The sequence below is a fragment of the Epinephelus fuscoguttatus genome, linkage group LG14, assembly GCF_011397635.1.
Source record: "Epinephelus fuscoguttatus linkage group LG14, E.fuscoguttatus.final_Chr_v1".
Lineage (NCBI taxonomy): Eukaryota > Metazoa > Chordata > Actinopteri > Perciformes > Serranidae > Epinephelus > Epinephelus fuscoguttatus.
In genome coordinates this window covers 35,826,780-35,846,888 of record NC_064765.1, presented here as the reverse complement: position 1 = coordinate 35,846,888, position 20,109 = coordinate 35,826,780, and the positions used below count along the sequence as shown (strand labels likewise).

Here is a 20,109-nt window from a genome sequence, read left to right as displayed (position 1 = left end):
GTGTGGTATCTAACACCATCGTTGTTGCCAAATTTGGCTGACAAAAAGTAACCCACCCAGTCTGCCAATACTGAACACCATATGTCATGTTTTTTCTACTATTTGTAAACAGAATTACGACCTCATAGTTGTATGCCTCTGCAAACCAGTCAAGTTGTCTGTCCAGACTCATATGTAGCCATACTTCAAATGTTGCTGTAAAGACGCACCATATTCTAAAACATGGATGCTTTACACACATCTTTAACCTGGCAGCACAGAGGATCTGTACAATCAGCACAGTTTCAAGGTGGGCACCCAAGATTAGTGCCACCAATTAAGTGTCTGACCAAATGTCTCCCCTTCTGTTCCTGAGATATGACATTGAATAATGGCCAGAAAACTGTTGCAGAACATCATGATGTAGCAGTAAAGTTAACCTTTGACATTTTGGATATAAAATGTCATCACTTCACTTATTTATTTAGATATTTGTGTGAAATTTTGTCATAATCAATCCTTGAGTTATGGCCAAAAACATGTTTTGCGAGGTCACAGTGACATGTGCGAATTCTAATCAGTTTACACTTGCGTTCAAGTGGACGTTTGTGCCAAATTTGAGGATATTTCCATGATGCCTTCTTAAGATATCGTGTAAAGAGAATGAGACAGTAGTGAGGTCACACTGACCTTGATCTTTGACCACCAAATTGTGATCAGTTCATCACTGAGTCCAAAATCTGAAAGAAATCCCTCAAGGTGTTCTTGAGACATTGCATTCACGAGAATGTGTTACACGGACAGAGGAACAGACAGACGAAAACCCCAAAAACAATGCCTCTGGCCATGCCTATCACCAGCATGGAGGCATACACACTAGTTAAATAAAAATTCAGCAGAATCAAAAGGTAAAGAAACGTTTACTTTGACATGTTCACGATATAACACAGTGCATTGCAAAAACAAATGGCCAGTTATCAGTGTTCAACTGCTCAAATACATATAGTACGTCATGATGTCTAAAAAACTATCTCCATCAAGGCAGAGAAGTTCTTTAGATGAGTTTAAATGGGATCAGTGGTCCACAATCTTTCCATCATTTCAGCTGCAGCACCACCTGTAAGACACAAATATACTGCATAAATCATTCTGATTAAGAGCAGATTCTCACTACTCACATAAAGTCAGATGGTTTACAGTTTGGTAAAATGCTGCAAAGGTTAGGTTTAAGGACACCACACTATTACCTTAGGCTAGAAATACTCAGCCAACATTTTAAAAAAGTTTTAGTACCTTTAAAGCTACTCATTTTAACTTAATAATGAGGATATGTAACGCTGCATGTTCTCCTCAGTGAATGGAGTTTTTCAGCTCTTTGTTGGTTTGGTTTAATGCCCTCAACCTTACTGTTTAAGCTCCCTCTCACCACTCAGTTTTATTTCCAACAGCAGCTGGCAGCTCTTTTTAGTAAGAAAGCTCTGTACACTCTCTGACAGACACAGAGAGACTAGCTGGTGAACATAATGGAGCAATAGTAGCTAGATATACAGATATTTTTCCCCAAGAGTTGGTGGATCCTCTGCAACCATGGCCTCCAGTTTCACTTTTATGCAGATGATACTCAACTCTACCTCCACTCCAAGACCATCACTGCGACCACTCACTCCACCCTCACCACCTGCCTGATGGACATTAAAACATGGATGCAAATAAATCTTCTGACATTCAACAAAGTCGGAAGTCGTAACCATTGGCCTTCTTTTACCTCCATAATATTGTCCACCTCTGACCCTTACTGTCGTCTACTGCTGCAGAAACACTTATCCAGGCTTCACTACAGTGGCCTCTACGGCACCACAAACACTGTCCTTAACAAACTTCAGTTTGTACAGGACTCTGATGCGCACTTGCTCACCAGTACCTGCTCATGTGACCACATCACCTCAGTCCCCCATGACCTCCACTGGCTCCCAGTTAAAAATAGGATAAACTTCAAGATTCTACTTCCTCCACCAGCATTCCCCGTCATAATGTCTCCACTCTGCCGATGCTAACCTCCTTCTAACTCCCTGGACTAAGTGCCAAGCCTGGTGTAACAGGGCGTTTTGTGTTGTGTTGCTGCCCCCTCTCTGTGGAACTCACCACCAAATCACATCAACAATGCCCCCACACTGTCAACGTTCAAAAAGGCCCTCCCTGGCCAACACCCCTCACCCCAATGCTTTCATTTTATTTTATTGCCTTTATTAAATATTTGACTGTTTTTTCTTGTTTTGTTCTTTTTTTTTTTTTTTTTTTTACATGTATCCTTCCCTGTCGACACATTTCCACTCTGACCTTGTCACATATCGACATTTGGTCATGACTTGCAAGGTACCCTAGGTGTGTTAGTTGCTGAACTTCTGCGTGTCACATGCATTGTCTGTTTTCAAAATACACGTCCATTTTCACAGGAAATGTACAGTTTGCATACAGTCTTTGTCAAAGTAAAAGCACTGCATCGGTGGAACACTGTGAACTGACATTTTTTTCCTTCAGCAACAAATGCCCATGGTTATGTTTCGCCACCACGTGCTTGGGTTGGATTTAGGACAAAAGAACAGGGTTTGGGTTTAGATTCATAAGTAAAGTGAACATTGACCCTCAGGGTGAAAGTCGGTGGTTGCTGGACCCATCCAACACCCCTCCTGCCAGCCTTACTTGGAGTGTCTCTTCCTTAACTTACATTGTTATCCAGCCATGTTTTCCCCTGACTGGTGCCGTCACAGAGTAATGTCTACTGTAAGTGTATCATGTCGACGTGAAAGGACAGCTTTATTCATCAGTGCCTGATGCTGGAGGCCACTGACCAAGTGCCAGTATTCGACGACTTTGGAGTTAGACCGTATTGAGTCTATATAAAAAGTCTTTGAGGAGCACTATATAAGTCTGATGTATTATTGTTGTTGCTGCTGTTGTTGTTAATAAAAGGAGAGTGAATATTGGACTTACAGTGATTAGATGGACTCCAAATGACTGCCAGTTTTGCTTGGTGTCTGCTGGATGTGGAAATAATTAACTGTGTGCTAACACACTGGCAAGAGTAACTTAATGAGGTACTGGTATGTACAATGTGTTATTTTAAGCTTGTTCTGGAGTTCTGCCCCAGAAAAGAAACTAATGTTTCAAAGGAACATGGAGATAGCATATATTTTCCTTATTGTTAATAGGTCACATTGAAGACCCAAACCAACAGTGTGTTAGGCCGTCTTGATACTGTTTGACTGCCTGTCTGTTTCTCTCAGCTCCAGCCCATTGGTTTCCACTGAAGATGGAAATGTTTTTAAACACCTCACAAATATGCAAGTGGAGCAATAACAATGATCATAATGGAAAAAATAATAATAATAACTCATACTCCTACTACTGTGGAATTTGATTTTGAATTCAGTGTGTTTTGACAAAGTTGTGTGTGTGTGTGTGCGCGTGCACAGAATTTGAATGTAAAAAAAATTAATAATAATAATAATGTTTTTGAGGCAGTATCACAGAACTATACTGATTTAACATACTTCAGTGCATCCTCACAGTCATGATGGCTTCCTGCTGTAACAATGCCACCATCTAGTGTTTAAACGGTGGCAGTGTTTCTTCTATTACATTCTGATACCTAATGAATATCTACTACCTCATTCACTTCATTTTTAAAATTTCATGTATGAAATGTCCGAAATTTGAAATAGCACCACTGTGAAACACACACTGGCATATGTGAGAACTAGATTTACCACCTTGTGGTCGTATGCCTTCAGGAACAATACTGTTGCAGTTACAGTTTACAACCTGTCCAGACTCATATGCAGCCAAGACATCTGACAATGTTTCAAATAAACGTGTTGCTGCAAAAAAGCTACATATTCTAAAACATGCAGAGTTTGTAGGTAATGTTCAGTTTGGCCGGGAGGCCTGGGGCTTGGCTCAGGCAAACCGGTATGGAATAAAGCAGGTCTCAAAGATAAAAGAAAGCTGGTTGTAGAACAGAAACGTAGACAGGAAGAGATGCTAAGGGGTGCAAAGGTAGTGGCCCAGGCTAAACAGGGACAGTGGTTGAATTGGGAAAGTGTAGAGAAGAGGAAGCTTAGTTGGAGGGACCTGTGGAGTATGGAGGAGAATCATATTAGATTCCTGGTAGGGGCTACATACGATGTGTTACCAACCCCCCAGAACCTAAAACTGTGGGTAAATGGGGACCCATCATGCCCATTGTGTTCACGTACCGCAACCTTAAAGCATATTTTGTCAGGCTGTAAAGTTAGCTTGTCAGTGAGTCAACGGATAGTTTATTTCATTGAGCTGACAGTTCCTTGGGAAGACTCAGTGAAAGAAGCCTATGAAAGAAAAAAGCTTAGATATGCAGACTTAGGAGCAGAAGCTGAGCAGTGAGGATGGAAAACTAGGATTTGTCCAGTGGAAGTGGGGTGTAGGGGATTCATAGCAAGATCAGCTGTCTCGCTCCTGGGGGAACCCGGAGTGCGGGGACAGAGTTTGAGGAAGACAGTGAGGGAAATGTCAGATGAAGCAATTAAATGTAGCCAGTGGATCTATAAGAGAAGAAATAATGTCAGTTGGGGGCCAGCAGGGAGAACTACTAAGCAGGGCACATAACTCCTTGAGATCAGGTGGAGAGATCCACTTCCTCTCAGGAGGAAGTCCAGGAAGAGGAAGTATTTAAGTGTGGGAGTGGCCTATTTGAATCCATTTTGTTTGAGGCCATGCGGCAAGGTGAGTGTGTTTGCTGATCCTGTCAGTTCATTTAGCTCCTTTAACTTTAGCTTATATTGTAGTTATGCTATGTAGCGTGTGAAATAGAGTATGGTGAATGTGCTAGGAAAGGTAGTATCAGCCCTGCTTCTACCTGGAGCTGGCATGTACGGAGCCTGGGTTTGGTTGAAGGTGGCAGTGCTATTTGGGCTGAGAAAGCTATGTGTAAGTAAGGTAAAGGAGGTTATTGGGTTGGTGCGGGGAGCAGTGAGACCTGGCATTAGGTGAGTGTCTCTGGGATGCTAGAGATCACTGTCTAGCCTCCTGGAGGTGTTGTGGGACCAACTAGACAAAACACTGGTGAAAGGAGGTTCCTACCCGATGACCCCAAAGACATGCTAGTTATCACTGCTCATTGGTCTGTATAGTTAAGCCTTGCCATATTAGCTTATCATAGGGCCTAGGTTTTTCACTGAGTGTTGATCCTTTCTCTAGAGCACAAACTTCTTGTGTTTATTTGAACTGAACTAAAACATGGATGTTTTACACATATCTTCAACCCAGCAGCACAGGAGCAGTACAGTTTCAGGGTGGACATCCAAGATTAGTGTCATCAATTCTGTATCTGACCAAATGTCTCCCCTTCTGTTCCTGAGATATGACGTTGAGTAATGGCCAGAAAAGTGTTCCAGCAGAACATTATGATGTCACACTGAAGCTGACCTTTGACCTTTTGGATATAACATGTCATCACTTCATCATTTTGTCCTTCTAGATGTTTGTGTAAAATGTCGTCATAATTAGCACATGAATTCTTGAGTTATGGCCAAAAACAAGTTTCGTGAGGACACAGTGACGTCTGACCACCAAAATCTCACATCGTTGAGCCCTAGAGGTAGTTTGTGCCAAATTTGAGGAAATTCCTTCAAGGCGTTCCAAAGATATCAAGTTCACGAGAATGGGACTGACGGACAGATGGACAAACAAAACCATAATGCCTGTGGCCACAGCTACAGTGGTGGAAAAAAGGTTTTCAGACACCCTTAAAATTTTACACAATCTCAAATATTATCATGAAATATTTGTGGAAAAATCTTTTTTGTGTTTCAAAAGGTGTGGCTGCATTAGACAGATACAAACAAATACAAATTATATTGTTTTATTTATTGTTTACAAGAAAAACTAACAAAACTAAATTCTTGACAGTTTCAATATGTCAGTTCTCAACACTGTCGGTATCAAAGTCAACAAACAACAGAGAATGTGTTCAAAACTGGACAAAAAATAAATAAACCATCACATCATCAAATTAATATTTAGTAGTCCTGCCATTGGCACGTAGTAGAGCTCTAATCCTGGCTGGCATGTTCCCCACGAGCCTTTCACACTGTTGAGGGGTAATCTTGTCCCATTCTTCTTGAATTACTGCTTTTCATTCTTCTAAATTCTTTGGTTTATGCTTTGAAACAGACCTTTTGATAATCCACCACAGATTTTCAATGGGGCTCATGTCCGGGGATTGAGCTGGCCACTCTAAGACCTGGATACTGTGCTCCTGCAGCCAAGTTCTACTGGCCTTGGATGTGTGGCAAGGGGCATTATCTTGTTGAAACATCCAGTTTTTACCTCGACGGAACAGTGCACGCAGAAGGGAGCATGTGGGTTTGGAGAATGGTACAATACTTGGTAGAGTTCAATGTGCCATCACAGACAGTGAGATGACCAACACCAGCAGCACTCATGCATCCCCAAACCATGATACTGCCTCCACCATGCTTGACAGTAGGTACTGTACATGCTGGAGATAATGCTTCGCCTGGCCTTCTGCGTACCCTCACATTAGTAGGAGGAAGATAAAGCTGGAAACTGGACTCATCTGACCACAAAATCTTCTTCCAATTCCTGGCTGTCCAGTTCTTGTGTGCCTGGGCCCAACGACACCGGGCTAACCTCTGTCTCTCATTGATCAGGGGCTTCTTGATAGCCTTGTAGGACCTTAAGCCATGATCTAAAAGTCGGCCACGCACAGTGCGGGTGGAACACTGGACACCAGTTTGGTTTGACCACTGCTGCTGAAGCTCCTGTGATGTCATTCGGCGGTTTTGCCTGCACATGCGGATCAGGATGCGGTCATTTCTTGCTGAAGAAACCCTTGACGCCCAGATCTTGGTTTGTCTTCCAAGCTGTTGGTTCGTCTGTATTTCTGCAGAGTGTATCCAACTGCTGAAGGACTGCATCTGCACTTCCTGGCTATCTGGCGGCAGCTGTACCCTTCCTGGCTGAGAATCTTGATCTTCAGGCATGTTTCCTGCGTTAGGTTCCTTGTTTTAGCCATTTTTGTGTCTGAAGAACTTTCAAATATGCTGGCTTTATGTAGACACGAAGCTTGGCAACAAAAATTGTGTCTTTTAATAAAAAGAACGACCTTCATCACTGGTACCAAAATGACCCAATACTCAAAATTTCTTATGTATTTTTAAGGAACCAATCAATTTTAAGTTTTAATGACTTTTTTAGGATTTATTTAGTATTTTGGCTGTGACTGTACTAAAAGAAATTGCACTTGAAGACCTAAGAGTGATTCTTAATGCAATATTTCACAAATGCATGGGGTGTCCGAAAACTTTTTTCCACCACTGTATCATCAAATTTGAAGAAATTCCTTCAAGGCTTTCCTGACATACTGAGTCCATGAGAATAAGACGGATGGACACACAACCCCAAAAGATAATGCCTCTGGCCACGGCTATTACTGGCGCAGAGGCAAAAAGTTGTGTCAGGCTTTATTGTCCCCTGACAGAGCTGTGTTAAGTTTGATAAATGTCCTCAAGTGAGATCAGTTGAGTCACAACTGCACAAAGCACCTTAACTTTGGCAGCATTGTGGATGGTGGTGTATGAGGCCATTAAATACATCGAGACATACTGAAGAAGAATTGTTTTCATTATATTACCTATTTGTTCCATTCTGCAATTTTTAAAATGTCCTCATCATCTCCTATGGTCGTATCTCACTTGAACTGCGCTACAATGCTTCCACGATCTGCAGCCTTCCAGAGAGTCTGACTGGGGCACAGACTTCACTGAACTAAAAAATGACCAAAAAACGACCAGTGTGTTTCTAGTGTAAGTAATACCCAATTTATTGAGTCATAGTTTGATCCTTATTTGCAAACATTTCTGTATTTGAATGTGTGTAGCCTATGTGTTGTATAGAAATGTATCAATATCATTTTGTTTAGTCCCAAAAAAGCCTTAACAGGGGGATTTATATTTTGTTATCTGCAGGAACAGATGAGCAGATACTATTCATCATTTTGCTTGAGGAATATGACAGCAGCGATCCCCATGTCCGTGACTGTAGCTGTCGCTCTAAGGTTTCCTAGGCAACAAGTGAAACAAACATGTCTATCTGTGGCTTTTATAGCGTTGCAGTCTGGCACCTTTGCAGACAGAACACCTCACAGGAGGTGCCACTGCAGTCTGAGAGGGCTTCGTCCGCAGGTCCGGAAGGTGAACATTTGGATTTGGCCTACAAGTTTGAAACTGTTTGCGGTCAAGTTGCATCGTGGGTAAGGAAGAAAAATGCGTGTAACAAAGAAAGACGTTATGTCTGGTTCTGTTGTATCCATTCCGAAACTTTTTTTCTGTCAGTTGCAACTTTGACAAATTAAAAATAAAAGTATTTTAATGTTCGCAGACTAATCTATTGATTAACTAACCAAAACTATTAACGTATTTAGTGTGTGTGTGTGTGTGTGTGTGTGTGTGTGTGTGTGTGTGTGTGTTTACCTTATTAGCAGCCTCTAGTGAACTGATGAGTGTGTTTAACTCCTCTCTGTTCATCTCCATGGTGACGGTCCGAAGGGCTCTGTTCTCTCTCACATCCAGACTGAGACTGAGCAGAGGAGTGTTGAGAGACGAGATCTTATCACTGGACAGAGCTAACTGCAGAGAGAGGACAGGAGACAGGGACAGGAAACACAGGAGGTGAAAGTAAGACAGAGCAGCACTGCAGGGACAGACAGTATTTCACCATGCCTGTGTTTACAGAGACCATGGACTTAGACCAAACCGTCCCATATGAGCACTGGGCAGCGGTGACTAGCTGGCCAGTAGGGTCATGAAAAATAGTTGTTTGCTGCCACAGTAAATTTCTGAATGTTGTATATTGCGTCTTCAGTTTCACAAAATATTTAAGGTAATATTGAGGCATTTAGCCTTGGCAGAGGTCTGCACCCTTGTAGTGCCCTTGTAGTTGATCAATTAAATATTATTAGCTTTTGAAAATGCCCCGTGTCTCAAATAAATGTGGTTTTAATTGAGTGACATAAATGCAAATAACTATGCTTCAAAATAGCAACACTTGGTGACCCACTGACCGTCACTGTCTTCAAGTGAAATGATAAAGCTCCTCCAGCAGGCATTACTGGAAAACAAATCTTCCAGAGAGTAAGGAAGCTAATAAGAGACACAACTATTTTAATAGCAACAGCCACTGAATACTTAATATTGCAATTTAAATCACACTGAATTCATTGCATTGAAATATTTTACTTTGGCAACCACCTATCTTAATTTATTTGTTCAGAATTTTGGTGAAATGAACCTCTTTAAAATTACATAATGTAATTAATGTAAGTATATAATGCAAAACTTCTTCATTTGAAATTTCAAAAACTAAATAAAAGTTTTTCCTTCTTTTTCAATGTTCACAAATTCAGATCCAAAAATTCAAGTTACCGTATATTTCCAAATAGTTGCTCAGTGGCAAATAGCCGCAGGGCACCTAATAGCCGCCGGGGGTTTGACCCCATTTTGCGTATTAAACGCCCATCCGATTAAACGCCCGGGCAATTATTTCCTCATCCATTGCCTCATGGCTGTCCCTCCTTGAGGGACTGTTTGCGCTTTTACACAGGAGTCGGTGGTGAAGTGGTGCACATGACTCGTGCTACAGACAGACGGACGGACAGACAGCCACGTATCTAAAACAGGTAATACATCTGGCTACATCTTTCCCACATCAAATATCCGTGATCACCTACACCCGTGTGTGTGTAAAAGCGCACGCAATTCCGTTTCCTCTCACTGCGAATGCTGTGATTTGATGTACTCATTGTAGCTCACTCTTATAAGACCCAATAATAATAATAATAATAATAATAATAAGTTACTGTGGACCTATATGCCATGCCTTTTAATGAAATTACCAGAAGAGTTTGCTGAAAAACAGGTATTGTCAGCATGAATTACTCACGTGCGTCCCCGGTGAAAATCACTGACATGCATGGGGAATACGGCTTCTACAGGCTCGCCATAGCTTACTGTCAGGACTCAGGGACCAGAATTCAGGATGGCGGACCGTTGGGAATGGCGATATTTAGGTGTGGCGGCCTGTAACTGTTGGTTAAATGGCCCGTTCGGTTGGTATTCGGATAACTGGGGCTTTACTGGTATAATGCAATAGCACCACCCAGTGGTGAAACCCGTGTACACGAAAAAAATGACCCACTCTAAATGTTTAGAGATTTTTGTACAAGCACTCACCCCTACATTATACAGTATTTTTGCACTAAAAACATACTGGACAGGAACTGTAACCAAATAACGGCCTGGTGCAGGTCGGTGCAAAAAAAAAATTAAAAGCCTTGAGCAAATAGCCGCCTGGTTCATTTAAACACCTGGGGTCAAAATTAATTTTGTGAAATAAACGCCTGGGCTATTATTTGGAAAAATACGGTACATGATTACAAAAAATAGATTTAGGCAGCTTAAATTCAATTGGTCAAATTTAGATCTAAGATTTCAAGTTGAAAAAAAAATTCAAAAAGAACATCAGTCAAATTTGATTGGTCAACACATTCAGGCTCTATTGCCTGTCAAGGTTGTCCTGGGTAGCCTGGATGTTGCTATTTGAATTTTCATAAGCTGAATTTTTAGATCTGAATTTAACCAATTAAATTTGAGCAAACTGAAACTATTTTTTTGTTTTTGTTTTTTGAAATTCTGAAACTTGAATTTTTAGATCTGACTTTAACCAATCAATTTTGAGGAAACTGAAACTATTTTGTTTGTTTGTTTGTTTCTTTAATTCTGAAACTTGAACTTTTGAATCTCAATTTGTGAACACTGAAAGACAAATATGTTCAATTTCTGCTTTTTTGAAATTGCAAATCGAGAAATTCACATTTTAACTTCAAACAGGTGAATGCAGAACAAATAAATTTAGATACTTGGTTTTCACAGTTAAAAATTCCAATGGCAAGAATTTAGTGGTATTTAAATTTTAACATTAAGTATTCAATGGCAGTTAAAATTCAAATACTTTTGCCTTCTTTTTGATTCCATAATAGAGAACTTTAATAGATTCATACCTCAGACATTTTTTCTATGTCATTCTTCTGTACCAGATTCCATTAATATATCATTATTTGTGTTCGCTCTGTATTTGTGATTGTATTAGAGCCTTCGGTTCAAGTTAACCCTTCTATGTTAGGCCTTTCTGTCTTACATTAGGTAGTTCTTTCAAATGTGAACATGCAAAAAGATGCAGGTTTAAATAGTAAGCATTTATAATAAGTGTGTTTCAGACTTCCTGCTATCAGCTCAGGTGTGCTGACTGTTAACTCCTCCCCTGCAAAAGGCCATTTGTTCTGAGTTTGCTTAGTATCACACTCTGATGAAGAAATTTCATCAGAGCACTGAAAGCTTAAAACTAGGTGTTTGCAGGAGAGAAAAGTGTGCAGGTGCTTTCACTTCTTTTCATTGACTTTAAAGTATAATGTTAATCCAGTTTTGACACTCACATTAGAAACACATTAGAAATACCAAGTAAAGCCAATTAAACCCTGAAGAACAGAGCATTAAGCCACCTTAAGTTGCCAGTCAAAGTCCTGCAGAGTGGCAGAGGAGATGGAGTTGGTTCTGTCCAGCAGAGCGTCGCGGATCTCCTCCTGTCTGGCTCTCAGCACATTCAGCACAGCCTCAGCATGGCTGCTGCCCACATCTGACAGCCCTGCCAGCACCTGTACACAGCCAGCAGGAGGAAAGCTAAGAATCTGACCTGAGAGCAGCCGCACATCCAGCTACTGGAGAACTGCTGCTGAGAGTCAAACCATGTGCTTCATTCACACAGCCTGCGTGCTGTATAAACAGATATTCTACAGATGGATGTGACAAAACTCAGCATTTAAATCCCCAACCCAGTAATACGGTCTGCGCACATCATGCAATAACCTTGTTAATAATTGTTAATAATACCATATAGTGCAGTAATTAAAGGCAACTTTATTTTCATCTTCATTCCAAATGGCGACTACAACCCTGGCTAAAATAGTCCATTATGTGGTGTTGCTCTCTCACCTCTTCATCAGAGCTGTTGCTCCCCACTGCCAGGCGGAACAGGGCAGTCAGGGAGTTGAGCAGCTCCAGCCACTCCTCCAGGCTCCAGGTGGTGCTGTAATCTGCCCTGCGAGGAGGCTCCCGCCCACACAGTCCATCCACCACCCTGTGACACAACTACATAGCAGACAATACTGTCAGGACCGCGGTTTGTCATTTGGTAGTGTGAAACAAAAACAAGCTAGTCCCTGGGAATCTGAATTTTGTCATTTTTTTGTTTCGTATGCCTGAGCACCGGCGATAGCCATAGCCACAGGCATTATGTCTTTGGGTCTTCCATCTATCCGGCAGTCCCATTCTCGTGAATGAGATATCTTAGGAACGCCTTAAAGGAATTTCCTCAAATGTGGCACAAACGTCCACTTAGACTCAAGGATGAACTGATCAGATTTTGGTAGTCAGAGGTCGAGATCACTGTGACCTTTGCTGCATTTCATTAGCAGTTCCACATGCCCTCTTTCATTTACCCTCAGCCTTTGGCATTACATTACAGCTTTATGTTGCATGGAGGCCGCTTGGAGAGCTGAGGGAAAGTAGGCCGGAGAGGAATGGGGGATTTAAATGCAATGCACCTTCTCACATTCATTTTTCAGCTCAACTATTGTGGATCGACTGTTTGTTTCAGGATCAGTGCTATTCTGCTTTTTTGTGCAATTTGTTATGTGAGGTTTTTCCAGTTAAATATCAAGCTATTAGAGATTTTCTGAAGATCTGCTGATAGTCGAGTGAATCTGAACACGTGGAGGTCTACCTATATATACAGACCTATAATATATATTAGAAAAACTGAAACTGAAAAGCATGTTGAATCGTGAATTTATTTTATTCATTCATTCATCTTCTAACCGCTTCATCCTCTTGAGGGTCATGGGGAGGCTGGAGCCTATCCCAGCTGACATCGGGCGAGAGGCAGGGTACACCCTGGACAGGTCGCCAGACTATCACAGGGCTGACACATAGAGACAAACAACCATTCACGCTCACATTCACACCTATGGACAATTTAGAGTCACCAATTAACCTAGTCCCCAATCTGCATGTCTTTGGACTGTGGGAGGAAGCCGGAGTGCCTGGAGAGAACCCACGCTGACACGGGGAGAACATGCAAACTCCGCACAGAAGGGCTCCCACACCCGGGATCGAACCGGCAACCCTCTAGCTGTGACCACCACACCACCGTGCCGCTGTGAATTTATTTCATTTTATTTTTATTTGATTTATTTTCCAATTTAGCTTCACTGTCTGCAGGTGGTGCAACCAGTTTTACATACATTACTGCCTCCTAACCATGGATGTATTTTCCTTGCATCCAATACATAACTGCAATGCATTTTGGGTGACATAGACCTCTAGAGTGATCATTTCACTCGATTACGTAGCCCTCCGATAGAAGATCTCAACAAGTTCACCTCAGGTTTTCAAACACATTGAATGGCAGTTACAATGGCAGCAGGGATTCCCCAGAGGGCTAGTGCAGAGGGGAAGTCAATGAGGGCATGTAGAAATAATGAAACGTAGCCCTGTCTCATTATGGTGAATGCGATGTCTAAAGAAGGCCTTGAGGGAATTTCCTTAATTTGGCACAAACATCAACGTGGACCCAAGGATGAACTGATCTGAATTAAGTAGTTAAAGGTCAAGGTCACTGTGACCTCAAAACATGTTTTTGACCATAACTCAAGAATCCTTATTAATTATGTAAAGTTTTACACAAATGTCTAATCAGATATGATGATGGCCATTGATTAATGTCATATCTCAGGAACACAAGGGGAGACATTTGCTCAGATTCTGAATTGGTGACACTAATCTTGGGTGCCCACCTTGAAACAGTGCTAATTGTATAGCTCTTCTGTGGTGTTGGGTTGAAGATGAGTGTGAAGTATTGACGTTTTAGAATATGTAGCTTCTTTGCAGCAACATCCACATTTGAAGCATTGTCTACTGTCATGGCTACATATGAGTCTAGACAGTCATGGATGTAAGCTATGACTGCAACTTGACTTACAAAGCCATACAACTGCCTGCCCGTAATTCTAGTTTTTAATTATTATAAACTTTGTCCAAAAAGGTTATTTTGACTGTTGGGCTATGAAATCAGCTCCCATCTGTCCCCCATATGGGTACATTGCTTTAACTATGATTTGAAACTGACTGGGTATCCCAGCATGCATTGAGAGAGAGGCAGTGTACACCACTGGACAAGTTTGTCACAGAGCAACACACACACACACACACACACACACACAAAAAAAACCCCCCACTTTAATGCATAAGAGTTTCCAAATCACCAAACCTGCTTGGCTTTGGAGTGTGAGAGGAACTACGTGATTAGTCAACCTAGTTAACGCTGTTACCCTACTCACTAAACTTATATTACAATAATTATATTTTGTACAACTGTTGTACTTATTATTCAAAGATTTATTTTAACTTTAACTTTTATACAGTGAATTGTTGTCATGTTTTGTGGGATACTGTGCAATGTTCATTATGCATGGTGCAAAGCAGCATTTAAAATATGATTTGGTTAATGAAAGATGTGATTAGCAATTTCATTTGATTTTTATTGGGAATTTGAAAGCAAAATGACTCAAAGGAGTGTCATGACACAAAAATCCCAGAGGAGAAAACTTAAAAGCGTCACTAAAAACACTAGTTTCTAATGTGGTCCTCCATGGAAACAGCAAACACAACACGTGGAAACATACAGTTAATGGAAACTTTTCAAATGGCTCTTTTAATATTTTTTAGACCATCTTTACTTTATTGAACTGTGTTAAGTTTCTACTGTTCTACTGTTTTGTTTTCACTTTTAGACTATTTGACTTGAGTGTGAACTTCCATTTAATTCAGTTGTTAGGAACATCCTGAGACTGAGCACAGAAACAATGTGTTTAGCATGTGGACTCAGAGGTCAACAGCTGACCAGTCAGAGTTCCTGCTGCTGCTCCGTTGGTTGGACGTCAATTCATTTTTAGGTGGCTGCAGACTGCTTTCAAATCTCTAGATTAAAAAGAGTCATCTCTTGATCATGAAAAAACGATGTACATATTAAAGGTCCAGTGTGTAGGATTTAGGGGGATATGGAATATACACTGAACAAAAATATAAACGCAACACTCTTGTTTTTGCTCCCATTTTCTATATACACAAAAGACCATTTCCCTCAAATATTGTTCACAAATCTGTCTAAATCTGTGTTAGTGAGCACTTCTCCTTTGCCAAGATAATCCATCCCACCTCACAGGTGTGGCATATCAAGATGCTGATTAGACAGCATGGTTATTGCACAGGTGTGCCTTAGGCTGGCCACAATAAAAGGCCACTCTGAAATGTGCAGCTTTGCTTTATTGGGGGGGTCTGGGGGGGTCAGAAAACCAGTCAGTATCTGGTGTGACCACCATTTGCCTCACGCAGTGTAACACATCTCCTTCGTATTGAGTTGATCAGGTTGTTGATTGTGGCCTGTGGAATGTTGGTCCACTCCTCTTCAATGGCTGTGCCTAGTTGCTGGATATTGGCAGGAACTGGAACATGCTGTCGTATACACCGATCCAGAGCATCCCAAACATGCTCAATGGGTGACATGTCCGGTAAGTATGCTGGCCATGCAAGAACTGGGATGTTTTCAGCTTCCAGAAATTGTGTACAGATCCTTGCAACATAGGGTCGTGCATTATCATGCTGTAACATGAGGTGATGGTCGTGGATGAATGGCACAACAATGGGCCTCAGGATCTCGTCACGTTATCTCTGTGCATTCAAAATGCCATCAATAAAATGCACCTGTGTTCGTTGTCCATAACATACGCCTGCCCATACCATAACCCCACCGCTACCATGGGCCACTCGATCCACAACGTTGACATCAGCAAACCGCTCACCCACACAACGCCACACACGCTGTCTGCCATCTGCCCTGAACAGTGAAAACCAGGATTCATCCGTGAAGAGAACACCTCTCCAACATGCCAGACGCCATCGAATGCGAGCATTTGCCCACTCAAGTCGGTTATGATGACAAACTGCAGTCAGGTTGAGACCCCGATGAGGACTACGGGCATGCAGATGAGCTTCCCTGAGACGGTTTCTGACACTTTGTGCAGAAATTCTTTGGTTATGCAAACCGATTGTTGCTGCAGCTGTCCGGGTGGCTGGTCTCAGACGATCTTGGAGGTGAACATGCTGGATGCGGAGGTCCTGGGCTGGTGTGGTTACGCGTGGTCTGCGGTTGTGAGGCCGGTTGGATATACTGCCAAATTGTCTGAAACGCCTTTGGAGACAACTTATGGTAGAGAAATGAACATTCAATTCACGGGCAACAGCTCTGGTGGACATTCCTGCAGTCAGCATGCCAATTGCACGCTCCCTCAAAACTTGCGACATCTGTGGCATTGTGCTGTGTGATAAAACTGAACATTTTAGAGTGGCCTTTTATTGTGGCCAGCCTAAGGCACATCTGTGCAATAATCATGCTGTCTAATCAGCATCTTGATATGCCACACCTGTGAGGTGGGATGGATTATCTCGGCAAAGGAGAAGTGCTCACTAACACAGATTTAGACAGATTTGTGAACAATATTTGAGGGAAATGGTCTTTTGTGTATATAGAAAATGTTTTAGATCTTTGAGTTCAGCTCATGAAAAATGGGAGCAAAAACAAAAGTGTTGCATTTATATTTTTGTTCAGTGTAAATATAATATAATATAATATAATATAATAAGTGTGTTTTGTTTTTTATTGTGTAATCACCTGAAAAAAAGAATCATTGTGTTTTCATTACCTTAGAAAGAGACGATTATATCTACAATGGGAAGTACTCCATGTTGCACCACCGTGTTTCTACAGTAGCCCAGAACAGACAAACCAAACACTGGCTCTCACCTTTTCAGCTACCGTTATTAGTAGCCCTTCCACAATGAGAGCATCAGAAAAAAAGTGTTTTTACCAGGTTAAATCACCAGGTCTGTTTGTTTCTTAGAGAAAGAGACCTCTGGAGATAACATGGCTCCAGTAAAAACCTCCTGAACGTCTTCAGTTTAAATTATCAGAGAAAACAGGTGAGATTAGCAGGTACTAATTTAGCAACCCATCTCCAACAAGTGTCAGAGAAAATCCAATTCTAAAATGAAAAAGCTTTATTTCGTGTTTTTACTGGTTTAAATCACCTGGACTCTCATTTATAAAATAATGCGTAGGATCCACAATAAATTTGTACGTATGGACAGAAGCCAAAATTGGCGTGCACCAAAAAAGATTTGACTATTACTACAATTCGTCTTCCACCTCACCATCTGTGTCACTGATTTCCTGTCTCCAAAATGTTCATAGGCATAGGTAAAATTCTCCCCAGTCTGATTTTATACAGGCGAGCAGGTGCACGGTTAGTTGCCCATCCTCAACATGCCAAACAATGTTGGAAAAACACTGGTATCTTTAATGTGAAACTGCTTTATTCTGTGTTTTTACCGGTTTAAATAACCTGGTCCATTTATTTTGAAGAAGAAGACAACGGATAATTCTGCTCCAGATAAAAACCTCCTGAACAATGAACACTGAAGGAATTACGACAAAGAGAAGTTTCAGCTGGCTGTAATGTGCAGTCCTCACCACTAGATGCCACTCAATCTCCCTACATCTTACACACTGGGCCTTTAAACCGGGAGACGTGAGATGGTAAGTGATTTGACGGACACAAAGTAAACTTCAGTATTTTGAAATAATTCATTTTGTGAAACTAAACCATCATCTTGTTGAATGCTAATTTGTATTCTGTTTTAAATGCATTATGTTAATGATATAACTTTAAAATGCACTCATTGATATTAATCAGACACTGAGATGTGCAATTATTTTGGTAGCACACTCTATAGGCTATAGTCTTTCTATATAAAGACGTTGGAATAAAATATCTTTTAAGCCCTCACATTAGTTGGAAGCGACAATACAATCTGCACTGTGTCAGTCCTCATGTTGGAGCTGTGTTTTAGCCCAGCAGCTGGTTACGAGTCTGTCTTTAACATATGACCCATCATTTACAGTACCGCCTCGGTAAGTAACAGAAAACCAGAGCCAAAGGTGGTATTTATCTGCTGCTGAATGACTGACTGTATGCTCTATTGTACGTCGGAAATATATGTGAGGAGCAGTCAGTGAAGAGGTGTAAAACATGTGGTTGTTATCTCCGTATTTTACGCGGTGCCACCGCCAGATGCTTCATTACACACTTAGAAAACTAAAGTTGTGTCATTACTCCTGTATTCAACGCTTGGTACTTACTTTCAGACAGTCTGTTGCTGGTAACCTGTTCAGTAACACCACCATGTTTTCATTTGGTTCCGCCTGCTGCTGGTCAGCTGATCGGAGTCACATGGTAGAGTGAGCTGCGTTCACGTGGGGTGGAAAAACGAGTTTAATCATCTCCATAAACCGTTACTAGATAGAAATACCACTGTGCTATACACATAATTCGGCACATACATCAGTGTTTTGCCTTAATAATTGTCGCCTCGGTTAATATATAGAGAATTGTACAGGTGTTGGCTCAGGCACCGAACTTCATCTGAAAACGTACCAATTGAGTGTGACCTTGGTCGTTAGGAAGGAGGCAACAGGCGGCGTGAACCAACTGTAAATGTATAAAGTGTCATTTTATACAATAATTTTTTGAAGCCGAATGTAATACATAGCCCCACTGATTCCTATTTTGTAATACTTCGCATAAAAATGACTCATGTGCTTTTCATACCGAAAAAATTCTAAATTTAACAATGTGTCTTTGGGTTTCAATGTGACGCTGCTCCGAAGGGAAGGGGAACCTCTCACAGCCGTGCCGCGACTTGTGTTTCACATCCTGCTTTGTGTTGCGGCAGGCTGTTTGTTTGTGCAGTATCAGGTCGTGTCACGGCGATGAACGGCGATGTGACCGAAGCGACTTTCTTCACCCGAAGACAGGCAGCATATGGCGATAAACAGCAGGGTACGTGTCGCCTGTCACTGTTTGTGCTGTGGATAAAGACAGCTCTCTTCCAGGAAGAGACGGGAATGCTGCGCTCATTCATTACAGTAATGGAGAACAACTGGAGGCATATTGCTGCATCAACTGTTGTCAGGTAGTCGAGGGTCGATACTTGAGGCCGTACATGTCATCTTGCGCGATAAAACTTTGCTTGATAAACATGAAGTTAGCACAGCTGCTGAACTTTGACCCCATATAAGGCAGTGTTTCGTTAACACCGAGTATTGACAAAACAATAAATGAGTTCTTTGGGGACTTTTCCCCAGTTAGAAACCCTACTGAGATAAGCTGGGCAAACAGGCGTGGTTTACAAGGCTCTAGTGCAGCTTTGTATGTTGCGTTTTGTTGTAAGTTTAACTGGAGTGAGCGTAGATTGCATTAAATTATGCATCCAGTGTGTGCTGGTATTGTTTACAGATAAATCATAAAGGAATGGTAAATCTGTGTGTCATATCCCATGATTAGAGGTACAGGAGGGAGTCACCGTCCACCATATGATATCACCATACTTAAAGGGTAACTTTGTTATTTTCAGCCTGAACCTTGTGATCCTACATGTTTGTGTCTCAGTGACTAATTGGAGCAGCACCTTTGATACTGGTCCAGTACTGAGCAAGAGAGCTGCAGTTGGCAGCAGCGAAACAGGTTGCAGTGTAATAACTTCAACCCTCAATTTACATCCACTAAAAGTGTTTGTTTTCAGGTTATTATTATGCACGTCTAACAACCTTGTGCAAAGGGTCCTAACAAAGATAGACCTTTTTGTTAAAGAGTAGCATATCTTTTGTTTGACCTGAAACAGCCATGAGATTACCATTATCGATACTTGGCACTGTGTGACAACACAATATTGCCACACAAAAATATTGCGATACTACGCTGTATGGATTTTTCCCCACCCCTAATAATTGGTAAAAATACACGCTGTTTAAATCTGATAAGGTCCACTGACTGAGAGCTCACTG

The 20,109-nt window shown here is 41.4% G+C and overlaps 2 protein-coding genes across 2 annotated transcripts in view; one reads left to right on the top strand and one right to left on the bottom strand.

The window, feature by feature from the left end:
* Positions 1–880: 880 nt before the first annotated feature.
* On the bottom strand, positions 881–18,494 carry commd8 (COMM domain containing 8). The gene is made up of 5 exons (XM_049596343.1): positions 18,406–18,494; positions 12,084–12,239; positions 11,594–11,746; positions 8,511–8,666; positions 881–1,096 (listed from the first exon to the last, which is right to left on the bottom strand). Exons 1-5 carry the CDS (start codon positions 18,448–18,450, stop codon positions 1,076–1,078), a joined length of 531 nt encoding a protein of 176 aa, XP_049452300.1. The 5' UTR covers positions 18,451–18,494; the 3' UTR covers positions 881–1,075.
* Positions 18,495–18,960: 466 nt separating this feature from the next.
* atp10d (ATPase phospholipid transporting 10D) overlaps positions 18,961–20,109 on the top strand; it is a 42,690-nt gene continuing 41,541 nt past the window's right edge. Inside the window, exon 1 of the mRNA XM_049596235.1 lies at positions 18,961–19,105. The gene's annotated coding sequence lies outside the window, so the exon portion shown is untranslated. The remainder of the gene's footprint in view (positions 19,106–20,109) is intronic.

What these genes read in the sequence shown, in the direction of transcription:
- commd8 (XM_049596343.1), bottom strand. Translation starts at nt 18,450, where the DNA reads ATGGTGGTGTTACTGAACAGGTTACCAGCAACAGACTGTCTGAAA. An exon ending in GCAACAGCTCTGATGAAGAG is followed by an intron (nt 11,747 to 12,083) that starts GTGAGAGAGCAA and finishes GGCTGTGTACAG; the next exon opens with GTGCTGGCAGGGCTGTCAGA. An exon ending in ACTTTGACTGGCAACTTAAG is followed by an intron (nt 8,667 to 11,593) that starts GTGGCTTAATGC and finishes CTCTCTCTGCAG; the next exon opens with TTAGCTCTGTCCAGTGATAA.